Raw genomic sequence first — 26747 nt, forward strand, 5'->3', positions numbered from 1 at the left:
TACAAGCTTTCAACACTGCCCTCCAGCCACCTAAAATTGTTGTGGCTGACTCCGCCCCTAGTGCTGGGGGGGGGGTAGGGGTGTGTGTGTGTGTGTGTAGGGGTGTGTGTCCCTGTGTCTGTGTCCCCGTGTCTGTCCCCGCCCGCGATGTTTACTGATCCCAGTGCTGGAATAGCCAGGTGCTTGGGGAAGCATGGCAATGAAAGTATGACTTACTTTATCTAATTCTGCAGTCTGCTGCACTTGGTAGTTGTATTAGGCTTTTCCTTCTGTCCCTCTATCTAGGTTTTTCCCTCTATCCAGATAGCTCGATTCTAGGTGTAGAGATTCTGCTGTATTATGTAACCTAGGCCTTTACCCCTTCCTGGACACTTGAATCTAGATTGTTGCAGTGCTGTGTGGTTGTAGTTGGTGTCATGCACTGCAGTTCTCTCCTTCTCCCTCTCTTCCCCCCTCCCTTCCTCAGTAGGGCTCTCAGTCTCCCTTATCTTCTCAAATTGTTATTCTATCACCTATCCTATCCCTCTGTCGAAGTCTGGAAGGTAAACGTTCAAGAAGGCTCTTCTGGTCTCCAAACCAGGCCTGGCCAACGCTGACACCTATGTCAACGCTTCTTCCAGATTGACGTTCACCAACATCTTCTTTCTTGTTCCTTCTCCGGACGTTTGGATTCCCCTCATGGTCTGTGTGCTCTCCCCTTTCTCTTCCTCTCCCATTAATGTTGGCACCCATTGGGAGGCATTGTTGGCATCCTTCCTGTCCTCTAGGTTCATCATTAATGTCTACCTAAATGGCACTGTCATGGTCTCAGCCCAACCTCCTACTTCTTGATAGGCGTCTTCCCTCTCTCATCAGCTTCCTTCCCTCTCCTGCCACCCCTCTGGCCCTTCTGCCACCTCTGGGTGCTTTGGGAAGCGTGGCAGGGAAGGTGTGTGTGTGTGTGTGGAGCTCAGCGCCATTCCCAGTGCTGGAATAGCCAGGTAATTAGGGAAGCGTGGCAGTGAAGGTGTGTGTGTGGGGAAGGTGTGTGTGTGGGGATCTGTGCTGTGGGGTCTCAGTGCTGGAATAGCCGAGTGATTGGAGAAGCGTGGCAGTGAAGGTGTGTGTGTGGGGATCTGTGCTGTGGGGTCTCAGTGCTGGAATAGCCGGGTGATTGGAGAAGCGTGGCAGGGAAGGTGTGTGTGTGTGTGTGTGGAGCTCAGTGGCATTCCCAGTGCTGGAATAGCCAGGTAATTAGGGAAGCGTGGCAGTGAAGGTGTGTGTGGGGATCTGTGCTGTGTGGTCTCAGTGCTGGAATAGCCGAGTGATTGGAGAAGCGTGGCAGTGAAGGTGTGTGTGTGGGGATCTGTGCTGTGGGGTCTCAGTGCTGGAATAGCCGAGTGATTGGAGAAGCGTGGCAGGGAAGGTGTGTGTGTGTGTGGAGCTCAGTGCCATTCCCAGTGCTGGACTAGCCAGGTAATTAGGGAAGCGTGGCCGGGAAGGTGTGTGTGGGGATCTGTGCGGTCTCAGTGCTGGAATAGCCGAGTGATTGGAGAAGCGTGGCAGGGAAGGTGTGTGTGTGTGTGGGGATCTGTGCTGTGGGGTCTCAGTGCTGGAATAGCCGCGTGATTGGAGAAGCGTGGCAGGGAAGGTGTGTGTGTGTGGAGCTCAGTGCCATTCCCAGTGCTGGAATAGCCGAGTGATTGGAGAAGCGTGGCAGGGAAGGTGTGTGTGTGGGGATCTGTGCTGTGGGGTCTCAGTGCTGGAATAGCCGAGTGATTGGAGAAGCGTAGCAGGGAAGGTGTGTGTGTGTGTGGAGCTCAGTGCCATTCCCAGTGCTGGAATAGCCGAGTGATTGGAGAAGCGTGGCAGGGAAGGTGTGTGTGGAGCTCAGTGCCATTCCCAGTGCTGGAATAGCCGAGTAATTGGAGAAGCGTGGCAGTGAAGGTGTGTGTGTGGGGATCTGTGCTGTGTGGTCTCAGTGCTGGAATAGCCGAGTGATTGGAGAAGCGTGGCAGTGAAGGTGTGTGTGTGGGGATCTGTGCTGTGGGGTCTCAGTGCTGGAATAGCCGAGTGATTGGAGAAGCGTGGCAGTGAAGGTGTGTGTGTGTGTGTGGAGCTCAGTGCCATTCCCAGTGCTGGAATAGCCGGGTAATTAGGGAAGCGTGGCAGTGAAGATGTGTGTGTGGGGATCTGTGCTGTGGGGTCTCAGTGCTGGAATAGCCGAGTGATTGGAGAAGCGTGGCAGGGAAGGTGTGTGTGTGTGTGGAGCTCAGAGCCATTCCCAGTGCTGGAATAGCCAGGTAATTAGGGAAGCGTGGCAGTGAAGGTGTGTGTGGGGATCTGTGCTGTGTGGTCTCAGTGCTGGAATAGCCGAGTGATTGGAGAAGCGTGGCAGTGAAGGTGTGTGTGTGGGGATCTGTGCTGTGGGGTCTCAGTGCTGGAATAGCCGAGTGATTGGAGAAGCGTGGCAGTGAAGGTGTGTGTGTGGGGATCTGTGCTGTGGGGTCTCAGTGCTGGAATAGCCGAGTGATTGGAGAAGCGTGGCAGTGAAGGTGTGTGTGTGTGGGGATCTGTGCTGTGGGGTCTCAGTGCTGGAATAGCCGAGTGATTGGAGAAGCGTGGCAGTGAAGGTGTGTGTGGGGATCTGTGCTGTGGGGTCTCAGTGCTGGAATAGCCGAGTGATTGGAGAAGCGTGGCAGTGAAGGTGTGTGTGTGTGTGGGGATCTGTGCTGTGGGGTCTCAGTGCTGGAATAGCCGAGTGATTGGAGAAGCGTGGCAGGGAAGGTGTGTGTGTGGGGATCTGTGCTGTGGTCTCAGTGCTGGAATAGCCGAGTGATTGGAGAAGCGTGGCAGTGAAGGTGTGTGTGTGGGGATCTGTGCTGTGTGGTCTCAGTGCTGGAATAGCCGAGTGATTGGAGAAGCGTGGCAGTGAAGGTGTGTGTGTGGGGATCTGTGCTGTGGGGTCTCAGTGCTGGAATAGCCGAGTGATTGGAGAAGCGTGGCAGGGAAGGTGTGTGTGTGTGTGGATCTGTGCTGTGGGGTCTCAGTGCTGGAATAGCCGAGTGATTGGAGAAGCGTGGCAGTGAAGGTGTGTGTGTGGGGATCTGTGCTGTGGGGTCTCAGTGCTGGAATAGCCGAGTGATTGGAGAAGCGTGGCAGTGAAGGTGTGTGTGTGTGTGTGGGGATCTGTGCTGTGGGGTCTCGGTTCTGGAATAGCCGAGTGATTGGAGAAGCGTGGCAGGGAAGGTGTGTGTGTGTGGGGATCTGTGCTGTGGTCTCAGTGCTGGAATAGCCGAGTGATTGGAGAAGCGTGGCAGTGAAGGTGTGTGTGTGGGGATCTGTGCTGTGGGGTCTCAGTGCTGGAATAGCCGAGTGATTGGAGAAGCGTGGCAGGAAAGGTGTGTGTGTGTGGAGCTCAGTGCCATTCCCAGTGCTGGAATAGCCGGGTAATTGGGGAAGCGTGGCAGTGAAGATGTGTGTGTGGGGATCTGTGCTGTGGGGTCTCAGTGCTGGAATAGCCGAGTGATTGGAGAAGCGTGGCAGGGAAGGTGTGTGTGTGTGTGTGTGTGTGTGTGTGGAGCTCAGTGCCATTCCCAGTGCTGGAATAGCCAGGTAATTAGGGAAGCGTGGCAGTGAAGGTGTGTGTGGGGATCTGTGCTGTGTGGTCTCAGTGCTGGAATAGCCGAGTGATTGGAGAAGCGTGGCAGGGAAGGTGTGTGTGTGTGGGGATCTGTGCTGTGGGGTCTCAGTGCTGGAATAGCCGAGTGATTGGAGAAGCGTGGCAGTGAAGGTGTGTGTTTGGGGATCTGTGCTGTGGGGTCTCAGTGCTGGAATAGCCGAGTGATTGGAGAAGCGTGGCAGGGAAGGTGTGTGTGTGTGGAGCTCAGTGCCATTCCCAGTGCTGGAATAGCCAGGTAATTAGGGAAACGTGGCAGTGAAGGTGTGTGTGTGGGGATCTGTGCTGTGTGGTCTCAGTGCTGGAATAGCCGAGTGATTGGAGAAGCGTGGCAGTGAAGATGTGTGTGTGGGGATCTGTGCTGTGGGGTCTCAGTGCTGGAATAGCCGAGTGATTGGAGAAGCGTGGCAGGGAAGGTGTGTGTGTGTGTGTGTGTGGAGCTCAGTGCCATTCCCAGTGCTGGAATAGCCAGGTAATTAGGGAAGCGTGGCAGTGAAGGTGTGTGTGGGGATCTGTGCTGTGTGGTCTCAGTGCTGGAATAGCTGAGTGATTGGAGAAGCCTGGCAGGGAAGGTGTGTGTGTGGGGATCTGTGCTGTGGGGCCTCAGTTCTGGAATAGCCGAGTGATTGGAGAAGCGTGGCAGGGAAGGTGTGTGTGTGGGGATCTGTGCTGTGGTCTCAGTGCTGGAATAGCCGAGTGATTGGAGAAGCGTGGAAGTGAAGGTGTTTGTGGGGATCTGTGCTGTGTGGTCTCAGTGCTGGAATAGCCGAGTGATTGGAGAACCGTGGCAGGGAAGGTGTGTGTGGGGATCTGTGCTGTGGTCTCAGTGCTGGAATAGCCGAGTGATATGAGAAGCGTGGCAGTGGAGGTGTGTGTGTGTGGGGATCTGTGCTGTGGGGTCTCAGTGCTGGAATAGCCGAGTGATTGGAGAAGCGTGGCAGTGAAGGTGTGTGTGTGGGGATCTGTGCTGTGGGGTCTTAGTGCTGGAATAGCCGAGTGATTGGAGAAGCGTGGCAGGGAAGGTGTGTGTGTGTGTGTGTGGAGCTCAGTGCCATTCCCAGTGCTGGAATAGCCAGGTAATTAGGGAAGCGTGGCAGTGAAGGTGTGTGTGTGTGGGGATCTGTGCTGTGTGGTCTCAGTGCTGGAATAGCCGAGTGATTGGAGAAGCGTGGCAGGGAAGGTGTGTGTGTGTGTGTGGAGCTCAGTGCCATTCCCAGTGCTGGACTAGCCAGGTAATTAGGGAAGCGTGGCCGGGAAGGTGTGTGTGGGGATCTGTGCGGTCTCAGTGCTGGAATAGCCGAGTGATTGGAGAAGCGTGGCAGGGAAGGTGTGTGTGTGTGTGGGGATCTGTGCTGTGGGGTCTCAGTGCTGGAATAGCCGCGTGATTGGAGAAGCGTGGCAGGGAAGGTGTGTGTGTGTGGAGCTCAGTGCCATTCCCAGTGCTGGAATAGCCGAGTGATTGGAGAAGCGTGGCAGGGAAGGTGTGTATGTGGGGATCTGTGCTGTGGGGTCTCAGTGCTGGAATAGCCGAGTGATTGGAGAAGCGTAGCAGGGAAGGTGTGTGTGTGTGTGGAGCTCAGTGCCATTCCCAGTGCTGGAATAGCCGAGTGATTGGAGAAGCGTGGCAGGGAAGGTGTGTGTGGAGCTCAGTGCCATTCCCAGTGCTGGAATAGCCGAGTAATTGGAGAAGCGTGGCAGTGAAGGTGTGTGTGTGGGGATCTGTGCTGTGTGGTCTCAGTGCTGGAATAGCCGAGTGATTGGAGAAGCGTGGCAGTGAAGGTGTGTGTGTGGGGATCTGTGCTGTGGGGTCTCAGTGCTGGAATAGCCGAGTGATTGGAGAAGCGTGGCAGTGAAGGTGTGTGTGTGTGTGTGGAGCTCAGTGCCATTCCCAGTGCTGGAATAGCCGGGTAATTAGGGAAGCGTGGCAGTGAAGATGTGTGTGTGGGGATCTGTGCTGTGGGGTCTCAGTGCTGGAATAGCCGAGTGATTGGAGAAGCGTGGCAGGGAAGGTGTGTGTGTGTGTGGAGCTCAGAGCCATTCCCAGTTCTGGAATAGCCAGGTAATTAGGGAAGCGTGGCAGTGAAGGTGTGTGTGGGGATCTGTGCTGTGTGGTCTCAGTGCTGGAATAGCCGAGTGATTGGAGAAGCGTGGCAGTGAAGGTGTGTGTGTGGGGATCTGTGCTGTGGGGTCTCGGTGCTGGAATAGCCGAGTGATTGGAGAAGCGTGGCAGTGAAGGTGTGTGTGTGTGGGGATCTGTGCTGTGGGGTCTCAGTGCTGGAATAGCCGAGTGATTGGAGAAACGTGGCAGTGAAGGTGTGTGTGTGTGGGGATCTGTGCTGTGGGGTCTCAGTGCTGGAATAGCCGAGTGATTGGAGAAGCGTGGCAGTGAAGGTGTGTGTGGGGATCTGTGCTGTGGGGTCTCAGTGCTGGAATAGCCGAGTGATTGGAGAAGCGTGGCAGTGAAGGTGTGTGTGTGGGGATCTGTGCTGTGGGGTCTCAGTGCTGGAATAGCCGAGTGATTGGAGAAGCGTGGCAGGGAAGGTGTGTGTGTGGGGATCTGTGCTGTGGTCTCAGTGCTGGAATAGCCGAGTGATTGGAGAAGCGTGGCAGTGAAGGTGTGTGTGTGGGGATCTGTGCTGTGTGGTCTCAGTGCTGGAATAGCCGAGTGATTGGAGAAGCGTGGCAGTGAAGGTGTGTGTGTGGGGATCTGTGCTGTGGGGTCTCAGTGCTGGAATAGCCGAGTGATTGGAGAAGCGTGGCAGGGAAGTTGTGTGTGTGTGGGGATCTGTGCTGTGGGGTCTCAGTGCTGGAATAGCCGAGTGATTGGAGAAGCGTGGCAGTGAAGGTGTGTGTGTGGGGATCTGTGCTGTGGGGTCTCAGTGCTGGAATAGCCGAGTGATTGGAGAAGCGTGGCAGTGAAGGTGTGTGTGTGTGTGTGTGGGGTTCTGTGCTGTGGGGTCTCGGTTCTGGAATAGCCGAGTGATTGGAGAAGCGTGGCAGGGAAGGTGTGTGTGTGTGTGGGGATCTCTGCTGTGGTCTCAGTGCTGGAATAGCCGAGTGATTGGAGAAGCGTGGCAGTGAAGGTGTGTGTGTGGGGATCTGTGCTGTGGGGTCTCAGTGCTGGAATAGCCGAGTGATTGGAGAAGCGTGGCAGGAAAGGTGTGTGTGTGTGGAGCTCAGTGCCATTCCCAGTGCTGGAATAGCCGGGTAATTGGGGAAGCGTGGCAGTGAAGATGTGTGTGTGGGGATCTGTGCTGTGGGGTCTCAGTGCTGGAATAGCCGAGTGATTGGAGAAGCGTGGCAGGGAAGGTGTGTGTGTGTGTGGAGCTCAGTGCCATTCCCAGTGCTGGAATAGCCGAGTGATTGGAGAAGCGTGGCAGGGAAGGTGTGTGTGTGGGGATCTGTGCTGTGGGGTCTCAGTGCTGGAATAGCCGAGTGATTGGAGAAGCGTGGCAGTGAAGGTGTGTGTTTGGGGATCTGTGCTGTGGGGTCTCAGTGCTGGAATAGCCGAGTGATTGGAGAAGCGTGGCAGGGAAGGTGTGTGTGTGTGGAGCTCAGTGCCATTCCCAGTGCTGGAATAGCCAGGTAATTAGGGAAACGTGGCAGTGAAGGTGTGTGTGTGGGGATCTGTGCTGTGTGGTCTCAGTGCTGGAATAGCCGAGTGATTGGAGAAGCGTGGCAGTGAAGATGTGTGTGTGGGGATCTGTGCTGTGGGGTCTTAGTGCTGGAATAGCCGAGTGATTGGAGAAGCGTGGCAGGGAAGGTGTGTGTGTGTGTGTGTGTGTGTGGAGCTCAGTGCCATTCCCAGTGCTGGAATAGCCAGGTAATTAGGGAAGCGTGGCAGTGAAGGTGTGTGTGGGGATCTGTGCTGTGTGGTCTCAGTGCTGGAATAGCTGAGTGATTGGAGAAGCGTGGCAGGGAAGGTGTGTGTGTGGGGATCTGTGCTGTGGTCTCAGTGCTGGAATAGCCGAGTGATTGGAGAAGCGTGGCAGTGGAGGTGTGTGTGTGGGGATCTGTGCTGTGGGGTCTCAGTGCTGGAATAGCCGAGTGATTGGAGAAGCGTGGCAGTGAAGGTGTGTGTGTGTGGGGATCTGTGCTGTGGGGTCTCAGTGCTGGAATAGCCGAGTGATTGGAGAAGCGTGGCAAGGAAGGTGTGTGCGTGTGGAGCTCAGTGCCATTCCCAGTGCTGGAATAGCCAGGTAATTAGGGAAGCGTGGCAGTGAAGGTGTGTGTGTGGGGATCTGTGCTGTGGGGTCTCAGTGCTGGAATAGCCGAGTGATTGGAGAAGCGTGGCAGAGAAGGTGTGTGTGTGGGGATCTGTGCTGTGGGGTCTCAGTGCTGGAATAGCCGAGTGATTGGAGAAGCGTGGCAGGGACGGTGTGTGTGTGTGGAGCTCAGTGCCATTCCCAGTGCTGGAATAGCCAGGTAATTAGGGAAGCGTGGCAGGGAAGGTGTGTGTGGGGATCTGTGCTGTGTGGTCTCAGTGCTGGAATAGCCGAGTGATTGGAGAAGCGTGGCAGGGAAGGTGTGTGTGTGTGGGGATCTGTGCTGTGGGGTCTCAGTGCTGGAATAGCCGAGTGATTGGAGAAGCGTGGCAGGGAAGGTGTGTGTGTGTGTGTGTGGAGCTCAGTGCCATTCCCAGTGCTGGAATAGCCGAGTGATTGGAGAAGCGTGGCAGTGACGGTGTGTGTGTGGGGATCTGTGCTGTGGGGTCTCAGTGCTGGAATAGCCGAGTGATTGGAGAAGCGTGGCAGGGAAGGTGTGTGTGTGTGGAGCTCAGTGCCATTCCCAGTGCTGGAATAGCCGAGTGATTGGAGAAGCGTGGCAGTGAAGGTGTGTGTGTGGGGATCTGTGCTGTGGGGTCTCAGTGCTGGAATAGCCGAGTGATTGGAGAAGCGTGGCAGGGAAGGTGTGTGTGTGGGGATCTGTGCTGTGGGGTATCAGTGCTGGAATAGCCGAGTGATTGGAGAAGCGTGGCAGTGAAGGTGTTTGTGGGGATCTGTGCTGTGTGGTCTCAGTGCTGGAATAGCCGAGTGATTGGAGAACCGTGGCAGGGAAGGTGTGTGTGGGGATCTGTGCTGTGGTCTCAGTGCTGGAATAGCCGAGTGATTGGAGAAGCGTGGCAGTGGAGGTGTGTGTGTGGGGATCTGTGCTGTGGGGTCTCAGTGCTGGAATAGCCTAGTGATTGGAGAAGCGTGGCAGTGAAGGTGTGTGTGTGTGGGGATCTGTGCTGTGGGGTCTTAGTGCTGGAATAGCCGAGTGATTGGAGAAGCGTGGCGGGGAAGGTGTGTGTGTGTGTGTGGAGCTCAGTGCCATTCCCAGTGCTGGAATAGCCAGGTAATTAGGGAAGCGTGGCAGTGAAGGTGTGTGTGTGGGGATCTGTGCTGTGTGGTCTCAGTGCTGGAATAGCCGAGTGATTGGAGAAGCGTGGCAGTGAAGGTGTGTGTGTGGGGATCTGTGCTGTGGGGTCTCAGTGCTGGAATAGCCGAGTGATTGGAGAAGCGTGGCAGGGAAGGTGTGTGTGTGTGTGGAGCTCAGTGCCATTCCCAGTGCTGGACTAGCCAGGTAATTAGGGAAGCGTGGCAGGGAAGGTGTGTGTGGGGATCTGTGCGGTCTCAGTGCTGGAATAGCCGAGTGATTGGAGAAGCGTGGCAGGGAAGGTGTGTGTGTGTGGGGATCTGTGCTGTGGGGTCTCAGTGCTGGAATAGCCGAGTGATTGGAGAAGCGTGGCAGGGAAGGTGTGTGTGTGTGTGGAGCTCAGTGCCATTCCCAGTGCTGGAATAGCCGAGTGATTGGAGAAGCGTGGCAGTGACGGTGTGTGTGTGGGGATCTGTGCTGTGTGGTCTCAGTGCTGGAATAGCCGAGTGATTGGAGAAGCGTGGCAGTGAAGGTGTGTGTGGGGATCTGTGCTGTGTGGTCTCAGTGCTGGAATAGCCGAGTGATTGGAGAAGCGTGGCAGTGAAGGTGTGTGTGTGGGGATCTGTGCTGTGGGGTCTCAGTGCTGGAATAGCCGAGTGATTGGAGAAGCGTGGCAGGGAAGGTGTGTGTGTGTGTGTGTGTGTGGAGCTCAGTGCCATTCCCAGTGCTGGAATAGCCGAGTGATTGGAGAAGCGTGGCAGTGAAGGTGTGTGTGTGGGGATCTGTGCTGTGGGGTCTCAGTGCTGGAATAGCCGAGTGATTGGAGAAGCGTGGCAGGGAAGGTGTGTGTGTGGGGATCTGTGCTGTGGGGTCTCAGTGCTGGAATAGCCGAGTGATTGGAGAAGCGTAGCAGGGAAGGTGTGTGTGTGTGTGTGGAGCTCAGTGCCATTCCCAGTGCTGGAATAGCCGAGTGATTGGAGAAGCGTGGCAGGGAAGGTGTGTGTGGAGCTCAGTGCCATTCCCAGTGCTGGAATAGTCGAGTAATTGGAGAAGCGTGGCAGTGAAGGTGTGTGTGTGGGGATCTGTGCTGTGGGGTCTCAGTGCTGGAATAGCCGAGTGATTGGAGAAGCGTGGCAGTGAAGGTGTGTGTGGGGATCTGTGCTGTGGGGTCTCAGTGCTGGAATAGCCGAGTGATTGGGGAGGCGTGGCAGGGAAGGTGTGTGTGTGTGGAGCTCAGTGCCATTCCCAGTGCTGGAATAGCCGAGTGATTGGAGAAGCGTGGCAGTGAAGGTGTGTGTGTGGGGATCTGTGCTGTGGGGTCTCAGTGCTGGAATAGCCGAGTGATTGGAGAAGCGTGGCAGGGAAGGTGTGTGTGTGTGTGTGTGTGTGGAGCTCAGTGGCATTCCCAGTGCTGGAATAGCCAGGTAATTAGGGAAGCGTGGCAGTGAAGGTGTGTGTGTGTGTGGAGCTCAGTGGCATTCCCAGTGCTGGAATAGCCAGGTAATTAGGGAAGCGTGGCAGTGAAGGTGTGTGTGGGGATCTGTGCTGTGTGGTCTCAGTGCTGGAATAGCCGAGTGATTGGAGAAGCGTGGCAGTGAAGGTGTGTGTGTGTGGGGATCTGTGCTGTGTGGTCTCAGTGCTGGAATAGCCGAGTGATTGGAGAAGCGTGACAGGGAAGGTGTGTGTGGGGATCTGTGCTGTGTGGTCTCAGTGCTGGAATAGCCGAGTGATTGGAGAAGCGTGGCAGTGAAGGTGTGTGTGTGGGGATCTGTGCTGTGTGGTCTCAGTGCTGGAATAGCCGAGTGATTGGAGAAGCGTGGCAGTGAAGGTGTGTGTGGGTATCTGTGCTGTGGGGTCTCAGTGCTGGAATAGCCGGGTGATTGGAGAAGCGTGGCAGTGAAGGTGTGTGTGGGTATCTGTGCTGTGGGGTCTCAGTGCTGGAATAGCCGAGTGATTGGAGAAGCGTGGCAGTGCCTTAGCAGAGATGTTTGGTGTTCACAATACAGACATCGCAGAGGCATGGCAGATCCGAATGGTAATACACGTGTGTTGGTGTCAGTGCCGGGAATGCGGGAGGTGGTGGGCTTGGGTGCACAGGAAGAGCTGTGTGCGGGTTGGTGCTGCTCTGATCTCTCTTTCCTTCTCCTAGGCACGACGCCCTCATTATGAACGTGGGAACAGCGCACAGCGAGGTGAACCCCAACACGCGGGTGATGAACAGCCGGGGCATCTGGCTGTCCTACCTGCTGGGCATCGGCCTGCTGCATGGCGTCCTCCTCAGTATACCCTTCTGCAGTGTCCCTGTGGTCTGGACTCTCACCAACCTCATCCACAACATGGTAAGACTGGGCAGCGTGCCCCCCTCCTGGCGTGCCCTGCACTATGCCCAGGGCTTGGGGAGTTCATCTTTTGTCCTTTACCCTGCACTTCTATGTTTGGCTCTTGTGCCCATCTGGCAAGGGCACTCTGTACGGTGTACCCCCCTTTTCTCCCCATTGTACTTTCTGCAGCGGGGAATGTAGAATCATCTGCGCCACTGCATCTGAGTGCTGATACTCTGGCACTATATCTTTGCCCCTACGCCCCTCATTACACAGGGCAGTGCCACCTCATCCTGGCTACTACCCCATAATAGGCATTGCACTTCCTTTTCAAATGCTGGGCACTGTGGCACACTATAAAATATACACGTTAACACTGTAGTCCATCATTCATGGGCTTTCTAGTATGAAGTAGTTAAACAAATACACATTTTAATGACTTAAGAATACATGGTTAAACACGTGCAGGAATGCATACCGGATGCATCTAGAAGTAAGCATTTAGAAGCTTCCGACAGGAAACACTCCGAGTTGTACACTTTTGCGGTTCTGTGCAAGGTAAGGAGGACGTAGTCAATAGTGTATATTTGCGCCAGTGCTTTGCAGTTGTTACACAGCGCTGTGCACGGTGTCGGTAGGGTTCAGAACCCAGGCGAGGAGAAATGCAGTTCTGATGCAGCGCCTTGCCATGGCCGAGGCCCAGAGTACACCGCGCAGGACAGGGCAGCCGTGGTGTGTACCCCCTTCCTGGGAGCATGGTATCTCCCAGGGCTAGTGCTCATGTTTCGTGGCAGTGACCACGTGACTAAACTAATAAAAGTGATGAGCAGCTTTTGGCTGATCAGTCTTGGGACCAACTGACCACGGTGGGCTGTGTCTTCATTACCAGCGCCATGATGGCACTGTGTAGCTGGCTGAGGGCCTGCCCTCCACCAGGACAGTGGTGCTGCCGGGCAACGCTGTCCACAATGGCTGCCATCCATGATGGTAGAGCCCCTGCCGGGCAACTCTGCCTATGGACACTGGTGCCCCTGCTGGGCAATGCTTGCCCACGTCTTTTGGTAATGGCCTAGGTGCCCCCAGGCCATGGAAGAGCATGTGTGCTCATGGGCTGGCAGGGTGCCCCCTGTCACGGTATCTCTGCTGGGTGCCCCCAGCCTTGGTCCGCCTGGCCTGCGTGACCGCAGGCCAGGACATAACAGTGGCTGCTTCAGCTCCCAGCAGCCTCTTCGGTGCTTGGCCTCTGGCAGATCCAAAGGCGCACTTCTTGTAGGTTCCCGCCCAGCAGCGCACAGGCTGTGGAAAGTTAAGGGGCGCCTGCTGGACAGGGCAGCATGCATTGGTCCATCAACGCAAGCAAGCCATTCGGTCATTCAACGTATGTGTACAGAGCCATACATATATAAAAAGCACATTTGCGATTTGTAAAACATTCCATAAAATGTTACCATAAAAACACATCGTTAGTTGTTTAACACGCAATTATCCGAGTTGTAAGATATTCCAAGCACATTGTGAGTAGAGGTTCCCTAATGGCTCCAGGCTCTCCTCTTGGGGTCTGCAAGTGTGGGCCTCCAGGTGCTTTGCGCTACCCATGTTCCCTCACCATTGAATACACTGGCTAGGGCTAATGAGAGTTGTGGCCAAGAACATCTGGCGAGCCAAAGGGTTCAGACCCCTGCCCCACTGAAATAACGCTGAAATACAAGTGGGTACAAAAAACATTAAGTGGAAAATTCGCTCCAGGGTTCCAAATTAAGTTTTGATGAGCGGGAGGTAAAACGAGCCCCTGGTTACCAGGCATCATGCGGTGGGCAGGCGTTAACTCTGGAGAATCAGGAACAAGTACCATTCTAAACGGCTCACTATAGCTAGAGCAATAATTGTGTCTCGGACTATTGCAACGCTCTCCTAGCAGGGACATCCGCCAAAAACATAAGGAAACTGCAAACTGTTCAGAATAATGCCCTCAAGGCCGCCACCAGCATTTCTAAGAGGGACCATATTTCAGAAGCCAGGCCCCCCTCAAAGAATAGCCAAACCTATCACAACCAGACCCACAAGAACGGCTTACACCAACCGAATCTCCATCCCGAAGACCCGGAGGATTTGTACCGGAGGTGCCAGCTTCCCTGTCATGGCCGCTACCGACTGGAACACGTTACCACCTCCCATCAGAAGTATTGAGTCACATCTAGCCTTCCGCAAAGCTATAAAAACTCTGCTATTCCTTTAAACATAACACTATTTGTCCCATAGCTGACTGCTTTTCCCATCTGTTTGATGTAATCGTCGTTGTTCAGATGATTTACTAAACATGAAACCACCTATGCACTTTACCTTAGCAATGTTACACGCTCACTGTAACCATGGGCAAAGTATTCCTTTAACTAAGACACTTTCTTACAACAGCGCCTCGATGCCCACAGGCTGCTTGTCGGCTTTACAAATCCATAAAATAAATAAGTACGGAGCCCCATGGGGGCAAGTGCATACATTTTTTTTTAAAGTGGGAGGATTCATTACCATACCAATTGCATGTGGCATCTCCAGAAAGTAGCATATAAAGGTGCCCTCTGTAAAAAGTGGGGAGACTCCGTCCACCCGCGTGTACCCTCGACTTCAGCCCTGCACAACGCGTTGCAAAGCTGACATGAGTTGCAACCTTTAATATTCTGTCCATTGCTTGATTCATTTTGCTTTACATGACTTGAAGAAATGTCCTAATGCTTCTTTGCACACATTCCCAGACAATTAATGTCACGGGGCTATGCTTGTATGGCATCTTTTTGCATGGGAAACCAAAGGTAGCTCCTGTTTGCTGTTAGAATCAAGCCTAACCAGGCTCTTCCATGCTATGATTAGGAACTCCATATTCCCCAGCTCCAGACAATTTCGAACCTTGTGTTTCCACTTTCCCTTCTCGCATTGGCATAAGACCTTGGGGACCTCCATGTTCCACCATCGCCCTCTGCGTCAATTGGTCCAACCTGTCTTTTGAAAACTGAGCCCTGGGCTTCCAACCAGAAATCCATGCTACATATAGCTAAATACATCTGCCTCTGTTTTCCTGGCACATCTGGCTCCCACCTGCCCTTTCTTGCCACTTCTTTTCGCTCTGAGATCAAAGCTGCTTTTTGAGCTTTAGGAGTGCGTCTCTTATGAGGGAATCGGGATTGCGCTAGTGTTCTGACACAAAGCATTCTTAACGGTGGTATACAAGGGCATTGTGTCCTCTTTCCAGATGTGTAACTTCCTCGATCCACATTCCCTCGAGGGGCACATTCTCAGGGGACTCAATTCAAACAGGACGGGTTTGAGGCAGATCAGGCCTCCCTCCAGCTTAATGCCCACTTATGCGTAGAGTGGCAAACCTTCACAGGACACCAAGCAGTCAGCAGAGATGAAGCATTGTCCGCCCTTGTCTGCTGGCCCTTCCTGACTTCCGCACTATAAGTGCCAGCTCATACTACTCTTACTTTTCCAGACCTTCCAACAGAGGGGTCCCCCTTTTTTCTAGCAACCTGGAGGACCCTGTTGCCCACCTGGACAGCTACTGATTTCCATTCTTGCTGTATTTATCACCAGTTTCGTCTGTTCACAGAATATCTGCAATCCTAGCAGGGGTCTGCAACAATTTGGATTTCCAGATGTTTTGAACCACAAATCCCATTAGTGCTAACCAGCATACTCCATGGCAAGGGATAATGGGATTTGTAGTGCAAAACATCTTGAGAGACATTAGGCTGCAGAGCCCGGTCATAGCTGATTCCATAGGCGAAAAGCCTGTAATTGCCTGGAGGTCTCCATTATCTGTCAACAGAAGAACTGGGTTGACCCCACCTCCTACCGTCGAGATATCCGCCCCAACTTCAATGAACTTTCTTGCCTGGTCACTTATGTGCAGATGAACACAATCAAGGTCAATCTATGTAGGTAGCACTGCCTTACTCCCCAGCCAACCTTAAAATGCTCTGTGCCCCTTAGCGTATCTCCTGACCATCTGGTTACAGGCCCCAAGTGGTGCTCCCTAGGGCGGGGTCTTGGCCACAGTCTCTTTGTACTTTCCACAGCCCAGTTCCATCTACCATTGTGAAGGACTGGCTATGATCTGTGAAGGTCCATGTAGGGTCCCCTTCATGGGTTCGACACACGTTGAGAGCGCACGTTGCAGTAGAAGACCGTGTTATACAGTTCCGATTCTCTGTCTGATTTCCGCCTTCCAGGGTGTAAAAAGACCCAGCTCCTCATCCCTCAGCTGCAGGAGTTTCCCTAAGGTCTTGGCAGCTGAGTTCCGGAAGGAGATTGGGTAGTAACCTTCATTGTTCTTCTTACAGCCCTTATGAACCCTTTCATTGCTAGGACATTAATGTTTTCCTATGGAAACTAGGACGTATATATGTCCAAAGGCAGTGAAAGGGTTACAAGAAGGGTACTATCTGGGCACTGTCTGTGTTTACATGGTGTCTTTGAAGAGCCTGCTGAGCAAGTAAACCCAGAGTAGGAGGTTATGCCTAAACGGATCAGATGGCAGCCTATTGGGTATCAGGGATTTGTTCTGGTGTTGGACCAGGATAGCAATGGTTGTTTCTTTCAGGGATGATATCCGCTCTTTGTGGGGACTGTTCAGAGCATCAACCAGTGACCCCCCCCCTTAAACTGCCCTTCTGTTGCATAAGCCAAGGCAAAAGGCCCACGCCACCTGTCCTCCCTGATATTGGCCCCTGCCTAAATGGTGCCACGTAGTCGCACATGATGGCAATTTGCCCAAGGGCCTTCGAGTTGTTATTCCCGGCTTCCAGCTGGAGACTTTCCCAGGCTTGCTGGAGCATTTCCTCCCCCTGTGGCTTGATCCGGTTTCTGTAATCTACCTTGATCCCAGAGATGGCACTGTTTCCTTGCAGCGGCAAGCTTAGCTCCCAGCTGGGCCTCCTGTCATTTGAATTCACTATTAATTGAAGGCTGGTTGTTTATTAGTTGTTCATTTGTGAGGGGCTGTCTATGACAAAATCCACTTTGTCGCACACTTTTAGCCCCTTGTTTGTTTGTTTGTTTGTTTATTATTTATTTTTAGGGTGCCCAAACCCTTAGGTAGCTGGGCGCACAACATGATAGGAATACTTAAAGCTTGGTTACATTTGCTTCGATAAGATATATACAAGTACATATATAGATACAGTTTGAGAAGATACAGGTATGTACAGTGCATGGATAAAGTACAGTTATTTACATAGTTGTTGAGAGATGGACGAGGTAGGAGTAAGCTTTGTGGCTAAAGGTCTATGGCGTAGCCAGGTGCGGTGTTGCGCCTGAAGCTGTAATAAGCTTTCTCCCTTCTTAGCTCAACTGGTAAAGCATTCCAATTCTGAGCTGCTTTTACAGGGAAGCTATTACCGCCTGTTTTTTGTAGCCGGAATTTAGGTATTTGGAGACAGTGGGAATTGGCTGTTCTGGTTGGTCGTGTAGATAATTTTCTGGTTATTCTTTCCTTCAGGTATGGGGGTGCTGCATTGTTTAGGCATTTGAACTTTAGAGTGACCATTTTGAATAGAATCCGATCTGTGATTTTTAGCCAGTTGTGATTTTCTTCTGGTGTTGGATATGTGCTCTCTGGCAGGGAGGTTCAGAGCCGTTTTTGCAAAGTTTTTAGTTTACTAGTGATATATTTATTCGCTCCTGCATAGAGTGCATTACAATAGTCCAATTTAGAGAGGATGAGAGCATTGGCTAGAATAATACAGCTGGCTGGTGAGAGGAAGGGTCTGCATGCTTTAATGAGTTTGCCCGTGTAGGCCGTGGATGAGGCCAAGGAGTTTACTTGTTTTTTCAGGGAGAGGGTGGAATCCAGGTAAAAACTTAGTGTCTTTACTTCTTTAGCAACTGTGATTATGTTGCCATCGATGTTGAAAGCGCTATAGTTGGCATTACGTTTTTTCAAGTTGTTGGCTGAGCCAAGGATCAAGATCTCTGTTTTATCGTCATTCATGCAGAGGCCGTGGGTTGCCATCCATGTCTGAATGAAGGTGTAAATTTCATTCAATAAGGCTGTATCTGATGCGAAATTGCCCATAAGGAGTATAAGGATCTGGGTGTTATCTGCGTAATTTGTGTAGGTGACACCCAGCCTGTCCAATTTGTCAACTAAAGGCTTAGTGAAGCTATTGTACATAGTGGATGAGACGCATGAGCCTTGGTGGACTCCACAAGTTGTTATGACTGGGTCTGCAGAGGCTGCTGTAGAGAAGACTCTCATGCTTTTATTATCAAGGAATGATTGTTCCCAGGCTATGGCTTCACTTGAGAAGTGGGTGGCCGATGCTAGGTGTTTTCATAACACTACGTGGTCCACCAAGTCAAATGCCGCCGACAAGTCAAGGAGTAGCAGCATAGCTGTGTTTCCTTTGTCATTGAGTTCATCTATTTGAGCTTTAAGGTCTATTAGGGCTGTCTCCGTGCCGTGCTGGGGTCTGAACTCAGATTGGCGTGAGCCTACTAGTTGGTTAGTCTCGAGGTACTTTTGAATTTGTAAATAGGACGCTCTATCAATTATCGTCAGGAGAAAAGGGACAGTGGTAATAGGTCTGTAGTTTGTTGGAATGGATGGGTCTAAGGTTTGTTTTTTAAGAAGGGGTAGGACCCAGGATTCTTTTAAACTACTTGGGACGGTATTTGATGAAAAGGAAGCGTTAATTAGTTTGGATATAAAGGGGGCTAGGTCTCTAGCTGCATCCTTGATTATTTGGGTGGGGCAACTGTCACCTTTACAGTTGGAAGGTTTTAGTGACGCTATAATTTTTTCTGTTTCCTGGATTGAAATTTTGGATAATTTGAATGGAGCTAGGTTGGGTTTGTTGGTTGGAGGGAGGATAATAGGGGTTTCCATGGGTGGAAGCAAAGCTTTTTTTAGTGCAATTTTAGTTTGCAGTGTTTTTATTTTATTTGCTAAGGCATTTTGTATGTTGGTGCACCATTGTTTATCTTTGAGTAAATTCTCTGGTGGGGATGTAGGGGATTCTAGTTCTCGCAGGATCACAAATAGTTCCTTGGTATTGGAACATGCTTTGGAGATTCGTTCGTTATAGACTTCTTTTTTAGTTTGGATGATTTCATTTTTGTATTTAGTAGCAGAGAGTTTGAATTTTAATTTATTTTCTTCCGTGGGGGTATGTTGCCATATGGTTTCTAGCTTTCTTTTTTCCGTTCTGAGTTCATTTAGGTATGATATGATCTGATATGATCGTTTATTTATATAGCGCCTATACACAATGTGTTTCAAAGTGCTTCAAGGCAAGGGAGGGAACAAGGGAAAATACAACCACATTCTTACAGGCCATGATCAGCAAGGATGTGAAATTAACTATCGTACTCGGCCTGACGACATTTCAGATAGTGCAAGAGATAAGACATCGATAAGGAAGGGAGGGGGAGGGTGGGAAGGAAATGGAAACAGACAGGCGACTACCGTACTAGGCCTGACGACATTTCTGGTAGATCCGGAGAAAAACAAAAGGTGAGGGAGAGGGGTGCAGAAAGTGAGGGGAGGAACAAAACAAGCGACTATCATACTAGGCCTGACGACATTTCAGATAGTGCTGGAGGGGGTGGTGGGGAGGAAAAAAACAGTAATGGGAGGGTGGCGGAAACAGACGAGGTTGCTATCATATTAGGTCCAGGGACAATTCTGATAGAGTATGTGCATAGAAGAAAGTAAGGGGAGGAGATAGGAAAAGGGAGAAGGGAAAGGAGGAGAGAACAGAGAGTAAGCAGTCCAAAAGAGTGGAGAAGCAAGAGTGGAGAGCGAATACAATTGCAGAAGTCAGTAGTAACACATAATGCTGCAAGCCAGGATACAAGATGAAGGTGGGAATAGCATGATTCAGGGCCACCTTGAGTACAAGATGCAAAGGAAGTCCAGCATGAGAGTTGAGAAAGAGTGACGCGCCGTGAATGAAGTCCGTAAAAGTCAAATCCAGCATTGGCCACAAGACAGTGATGGTGAAGAAAGGCACCAGGCGGGCGGGGCTTGCTAAATAAATTGTGAAAAAAAGCAGCAGACAGGAAGGCACCAGGTGGGCGGGGCTTAGGCCAGGTGACCTAGATCCACTTGCACCTGCTCCCCATCTGCAAAGAAAAAGAAGCTGGAGGGCTCCTTAAGTAGGGAAATGGAGCGGCAAGCAGGAAGGCACCAGGTTGGCTTGGCTTGCTAAGTGGTGAAAAAGAGCGGCAAGCAGGAAGGCACCAGGTGGGCAGGGCTTGCTAAGTGGTGAAAAAGAGCGGCAAGCAGGAAGGCACCAGTTGGGTGGGGCGTGCTAAGTGGTGAAAAAGAGCGGCAGGCAGGAAGGCACCAGGTGGGCGGGGCTTGGGCCAGGTGACCTAGGTAAGGAGTGAACCAGGTGTTCAGGTGAGCTTGTTGTTTGCTCTTACAGTTTTTAAGTGGGGCAACAGAGTCTATGATCTTAGTCATGGTTTCATTGTATTAGTCTACCAGCGTCTCTGGGTCAGAGTTACTTGATAGGGCATTAATCACTGGAAGGTGATGTGGTAGGATATCATTGGTTGTAATGTTTTTCCTTGATCTGGTGGGGAGGGGGGGGTGCCATTATTTTTTCTTTGCTTACTTCTTTGTTGAGGGTTAGGCTAAAGTCAAAGTGATCAGTCCAAGGTTGGGGTGTAATTTTAGTAATCCTGGTAGGGCAGTTTGAGGTGGCTACCCAGTCTAGGGTCCTGCCTTTTTCATGGGTAGGGGTGAGGACTTTTTGGGAGAGCCCATGTTCCTTGAGTATAGTGGCTATTACTTGAGCTTGTTTATCGTCTGGGTCGTTAAGTCCAAGGTTAAGGTCGCCAAGGAGTATTATCTGGGATGATTCTTTTGTATTACTAGCTAGTAGGCTGGAAATGTCTTCTTCGAAAGAACCTAAGGGTATACGAGGTAGATAGTCAAGGTACAACATGGGGATATAGGCAGTTTAGCTGATAATTCACAGGATTTTAGTGGGGGTAGTGTGGAGAGTCTTAATTCAAGGTTGGATTTAGCAATGATGGCTAACCCACCTCCTCTAGCGTTGGGTCTGTCCGTTCTTAGGAGTTGGTACTCTCTCGGTATAGCCAGTGACTGCTGCTTCGTGTAGCCAGGTTTCAGTGACTGCTAGGAAGTCGAGGTTATCTGAGGCTAGGATATCCGCTATGTCGGTGGCATGTGCCACAACAGATCTGGCGTTAATTAACGCTCCTAATATTGTAGTAGTTATGGGTGGACGTTGGGTGTTAATAGATATTAGGGGGGGTTTATTTGTTGTAACATTAGTAGATGTTTGTGGATGTGCTCATGCTAGATTCCTAGAATTGTTTTTAGGGTTGGTATGATGGTTTAGGTGCGTTTTAATAGGCAGTTTAGGTTTTGATAGGCACTTTAGGTTTGTGGAAGGAGGAGAATCTTGCACGGAGCCTATTATTTCTATGCATGTTCGGGCAGGGTGCATATTTAATTTGGTCCATGATTACCGAAGTTAGGTGTAGAAGGAGCAGGAGTACTAGTAACAGTGGGGAAGTACTGACATAAATAGTCTGGAGGTTAGTGCCAGTTGCCCGGGTGTGTGCAGTGGGCAAGGGGCTAAATTCAGGGTGTTCACAGGTGGCTAGGTTCAGCTGTTTCCCAATGAGCTGAGTAAAGGTGTGGGATTAGCTTTCGCTAGTAGGCTAAAATAGCTTTGCTTGCATAGACTAAGATGAACTGTGCAGGATAGGCTAAAATCAACTGTGCAGTATAGGCTAAAAATCAACTGTGCAGGATAGGCTAAAAATCAACTGTGCAGGATAGGCTAAAATCAACTGTGCAGGATAGGCTAGGATCAATTTTGCATGGCTATGCTTGGAGCGTGGGTATAGAGTATTTAGCATATCAGCCAGTAGTTCAATACAGTAGCAATAACAGAGTAGGCTATGTCAGGATTACTACATGGTAAAATGCAAGTAATAACAGAACCTACAAGTTACACATAGATCATTGCGTGGTATGGTTGAGAGCATTGTATACTAGCTTAGATGAGCATAACAAGGAGCATCATAGGCTTAGTTACAGGATACATAGGCATGTCCCCCAATTAGCAAAGATAGGCTATTTCAGATTTCGGCGAGCAGTAGATTTATATGAGGAGTCCGATAGTAACATTGGTTTGCCTTGTCGTGGGGTATCAAAAGGACATATGCAGGATATTGTTGTAAACATCAAGTGCAGGCATACAGAGGGCTAGTTCCAAATGTTGGGGCACGGAGGTCGCATGTGTGGTGCAGAACCATGAGTCGGATCAGCAGCGCAGCTTAAGCTTACAGCATTGAGCACATGGAGATGTACAAAGGATTACATTTTGTATACTGGTTGGTGGCTACCGTGACTTGGGAATCGCATTACCTCGTTCTAAGGGCAAGTTGCATCCGACATTTGTGAAAGGACGGGTCGGCGCGATGCAGTGGGGAGAGGTAGCGAGTATCAGATAGGTAAGTAGCTGTGCTAAGTCTGGCGGCATTCAGTTGATGTAGAAGAAAAGGTACTTAGAAAGTGACTATGCCGCGAGTCAAAACAGTGCACTCTCATGAGCAGTCGCTCTGTGAGCATTAACATTCTGGCAATTGTCTCATATCTCATGAAGGCGACGACTGGGCAGGGGTTCTGGCAAGGACGACGGGCAGTATGGGACAGGCCCGGGATAGGCGCCTTTGGTGTCTGCCTTCGGTGGATGCCGGCTCACGCCTACCGGTCTTTCGGTTGGCTCATAAAGGACAGCTGATGCACGGTGGGCGGGTACGCACAGCTGATTCCGAGTCCATGCTCAGGAGAATACGGCGGCCATCTTCAGCTGCGTTGGTTGCCTCAAAAAAGTAGAATACTGGTGCAATGTTCGATGTTGGTAGCTAGGTGGATGCTCAATGCTAATATAAATAAATAACAATAAATAACTACAGATCCTGTTGTTAGCGGATCTGCATCTCCCGTCTTCTTGTCCAGCCCTCCGCGGTCATTGCATGCACCTTGGCTCATTTGCAAAACCAGCAAAGCATCCAGTAGTCAGTCTGGTCTGGATCAGTGTCTGGCGCTGCAGGGGTGGGAGCGGGGGGGGGGGTGAGGCTTAGTATCAGTCTTGGTATCTTTGGTCACTGCATCAGAATTCCACTCTGCCACCTCAGTCTTGATCTGCATGCTCCCCCCCTATTGTCGACATGGGGGCAAGATTAGAGCATTAGGACTTGATTTTATCCTCTGACCATGAAATCATCCTCTGCAATTGCCACAATGCTAGGACAAAAACAAAAGAGTTATCAATAATGAAAACCACCCTCTGTCTCAGAAAAGTTAACGTGGCCATCAGGTTGGCGATGCTCAATTCAGGATCACAAACAATCACCAGAAAGTCATCTGCTTAGAGCCAGATCTTGCCAGAGCACACAACACTTCCAAGTCCATCAATATTTTCATTTGCCCATTAGAGAATGGCCAATGGTTCCATGGCAAGAATAAATATCAAAGGGGACGAGTGGGCATCCCTGGCTGGTTTCCCATTTCAGTTATAAGGTCTCAGAAACTAGGCCATTAGTAAGGACACTGGCAGTAGAGTTTGCCTATAGTAATCCAATGCAAGAATGTCAATCCAATCCCCATTGTCTTCAGAGTTTTCTTCTCATCAAGGGGGATCGCTGCCGCGGGATCCTCCAGCTTGCTTTGCTGGTCAGTGGTCTGAAGCAATCTCACCATGTTATCGGCCACAGATCTCCCCGTAACAAAACCAACCTGATTTCCGTGTGCCAGTGAAGTTGTACTGTAGCCTTCTCCAATCTCCTTGCCAGTATTTTTGCCAGTAGTTTACAGTCCGTGTTAATCGGGGTTATCTGTCTGCAACATGCACACTGTATCAGTGATGTATCCTTCTTCAGCAAGACCGTAAATAGAGCATGCCTCATGGTGACAGGTAATGCTGCCTTTCACGAAATCTCCGGAGACAAGATCAACTGGAGCAAATCTGAAGTGTTTCCAATCACCGGACCTTGCCTGAGACACATGTTTGACTGTTTGGGCTTCATGTGGCTCCCTGAAAGGATGAAACAGTTAGGAATGTGGATTGGCCCAGAGGTGAAACTATTGCCAAACCTGAACTTTATGTGTCTGTTGCATAAACTTTGAACTGACATGGACCGGTGGCCGCTTCTGAAACTTTCATTATGGGGCAAAGTCGACTGCCTCAAAATGAATGTGGCACCTAGGATCAATTAGGGCTGCTCCATGCTTCCGCTCAAGACAAGTTGCAGCTCGCATTGAAATTGGGTGGTATGAAACGTCCATATTCTTTTGATTACCGCCATGCTTTCACTGCAAGACATGTATGTCCTGTGATGGGTACTGATGCAGACTTATGGGTTGAACTTGAGTCGAGCCATATATCGCAACTGGAGCCCAGAGCATTGTTATCCACAACCGCAAGGGGCCCTCGTGGGAAGAATCCTCTTACTGATTTCTTGCGCGAGTGCTGGTATAACACATTGCAACATTTAAGCACTGACGCATTTATAGCCCCTACTGGATCCATTTGTCTGAATCCAGCGTTGACTGTGCAGGGGAAGGTTTTTTATTTTGGCCATCCTGGTATCTGGGAGAGATACAGTATATCAAAGACCTTTTTGAGGAAGGAGAATGGATACCCTTAGCGCGATTGTGCAGAGAGTTTGGCCTATGGGACTGCACTTGTATAGAATACAGACATCTGAGAAGGACCACTACTGCAAGGCTCATTTGCGTATTGCAGGAACCCTTGCAGAATGCGGCCTGGTCACTGCTGGAACTCGGTGCATGCGCCGTCCATCCGGCTGCCACCCTGTACAATGTCCTTTTGTCCTCTTGCAAAGGGGATGCAGATCTTGCAAATATTTGGGCCAGGGAATTGGGCGAGGTAATCAAGATGTTGTAGCAATGTTCGGCTGACAAGCATGGATGGGGGTTTGAGGGCCTTGCAGACTAAACTACTCTTCGGGACATATTGGACCCCAGAAGAAATGTTTAAGACACCTTTTAGAGAGTGCCAAATGTTGGAAATGTACACAGGGGAGGGGGGACGCTGTACACAGGCGAAGGGGACGCTGAGCCTCCTCCTCTGGTTTTGCAGCAAGACTGACTTTTGGGAAGGGGTCTGTGAGAGGCTTGGCCTGGTGTTGGGGTGTGCCATTTCCATAAGGGCTTGCCCCTTGATCTTTGCAGATGTCCATCTGATGAAGGATTTGTCTTTTGCAAACAAGATTTGGCTGTTGCGTGGTGGCATGCCTGCGAGAAGTATGATCCTGCGTGCATGGTAATTTCTGCATTGATGATTTAGTGGAGGAGTTACTAACTTTATCAACGTATGAGAAAGCCATTTTCAGAAACAAAGGTGAAATGGACAAGAACAGGATCTGGGGGCTATTCCTGGATGTGTGCGCCTGATGGACTTATAGGATGAGGACTAAGTAATTGCTTCTAATGAATGATACTCTTACCTTGCGTCTCTTGCTGCAGTGGCCTGCTTTAAGATTATCTGACCTGTGTGTTTTCATAATACATTATTTTTTTTTCTTTTCTTTTTTTTTCTATATTCTTCTCTTTTCCTCTGTGCACCTATTTTACCTGTCGCGAGCCAGATGGGGCACGGTTGTTGTTATACCAGGTTGCATTGTTTTTTTTTTTATTCATCATATTGCTTGTATGCACCATTTTGCCTTCATATGATTGGTATATTCAAAGTAAAAAACTTAAATGCCAAAGGTCCTGGTGGCCGGATATCTGCCTTCACCCGCCCATTTACCTTGCAAAGACCAGTGTTCGGGGCTTTTTGTTGTGGCATGCCTCTCTGACTATCCTGGCACGGGTTTATCAAAGTCAGTATGCGCCTTCTGAGGTCTCTTCTTCCCTGTTGCCTTAGTTGTGGGACCAAATCTCCCCCCCCTATCGGTGGGTATAGAGCGGCCTTCAACATTTTCACTCGCCTGATTGATCTTGCTGAGTAAGAAATGATGTGCTGTGTGCGGTTTCGTCGAAAAAAATTTGGTCGAAACCATTTGGTCCCCCCAACCCCCTTTTTTTCTAAAAAAAAAAACCCTTTTTTTCCCTACACCCTAAACAAATATATATATATAAATTTAAAAAAAATTCAACCATTTTGGTTTTCGACCAAATGTCTTTTGACCAAATGTCTGGACACCGCTGTGTGCTTGTAGAGAATTATGGGGGTGGGGGCGCTAGTGATTATGACTGGCTAGTAGCTTGGACCATGAAATGCTTATCACCCCAGGCACCACAAGCGGGCTTTTCTCCCCACTTTCCTCTGTCTTTAGGAGCAGAGGTGTTGTGTTTTATCAGAGCTATAATCGAATACCGCTCTGGGGACAGTATGTGTTGAACCTAGAGAATCTCCCCTGTTGAGGAGCTTGATGTTAAGGCAGAGATTAGGCCCTGTGCCAGTAAAACAACATCAGTATCATTCCCCAGGACTGATGGGACCATTGCAGAGAAGGCCACCATTTGGATGACCCATACTCCAATTTATCTCAAGGGAGGCACAGGCAATGTCTCTAGAAGCATGCATGCCTCAGACTGGGACCAATACTGCAGCCAGTCTGCACCCCCACTTTATTGCCCATCCGTAATCAGGAGGTGGAGGCTGAGGAATACGCTATGAGGCTTCATTCAAAGTAGCTGGCGAGGCTCCGCTGGCGACGGCAGCACAACGGCCCTTTCCCCCCGGCCAACCAACTAGAAACTCCCGTATTTCACCCATCCGCATTTTCTTGTCCATGTACACCCCCAAAATTCATGGACACACACATGCTGCTCCATTCACAAACCCAGCACACAGGTAAGCATGCATGTACTCCCATGCATGTGCATGCATGCATACACACAGGCCGACATGACGCCTTTCTCCTTTTAAACAAAGCGATTGGTTTGGAGCAAGGTAAGGGATTAGCCTCTGAACCGGTTCCATGAGATTTGAGGGACCCAATTACTGGAGCATCACATGGCCCTGGAGTGTTCCCGGAAGTCGGAGATCCAAACCTCTCGCTCCGAAGTGGGGCATTGAATTAGTCCAGGGTTACTTCTCGGGGACATCTCGGTGCCTCGGAGGTGTGGTCTCAGGCCTCAACCTGACTGCTCTGCCACACTCCCTCACCCATAAAAACAGCTTTTCTCTGCTTCACTTAGAGCGGCAACTTAAAACCACAACCAGCAGTGGCATTACTTCCGCACATAGTCCTGCACACCTGCACCTAAACAATATGCTCTTTATTCCACCAACCGCCATCGTGCACTTTTGCAGAATTAGTTCCACTGCCTGACTTCCGTGAGATGGCTTAATATGGGCGTGCCCTACCCAGCGTAGCCTTGTAAAGGTCTT

At 50.7% G+C, this 26747-nt stretch overlaps 1 protein-coding gene across 2 annotated transcripts in view; it reads left to right on the top strand.

Annotated features, from left to right (window-relative positions):
* Positions 1-26747, top strand: part of ORMDL3 (ORMDL sphingolipid biosynthesis regulator 3) — a 124135-nt gene that overhangs the window by 39762 nt on the left and 57626 nt on the right. For both annotated transcript variants that reach the window (XM_069634769.1, XM_069634770.1), the window contains exon 2: positions 11166-11355. In XM_069634769.1, coding sequence (XP_069490870.1) covers positions 11182-11355 — 174 coding nt within the window. In that variant the 5' untranslated portion in view covers positions 11166-11181. The remainder of the gene's footprint in view (positions 1-11165; positions 11356-26747) is intronic.

Source organism: Ambystoma mexicanum, chromosome 13, assembly GCF_040938575.1.
Source record: "Ambystoma mexicanum isolate Mex_15411 chromosome 13, UKY_AmexF1_1, whole genome shotgun sequence".
In the NCBI taxonomy this organism is placed as follows: domain Eukaryota; kingdom Metazoa; phylum Chordata; class Amphibia; order Caudata; family Ambystomatidae; genus Ambystoma; species Ambystoma mexicanum.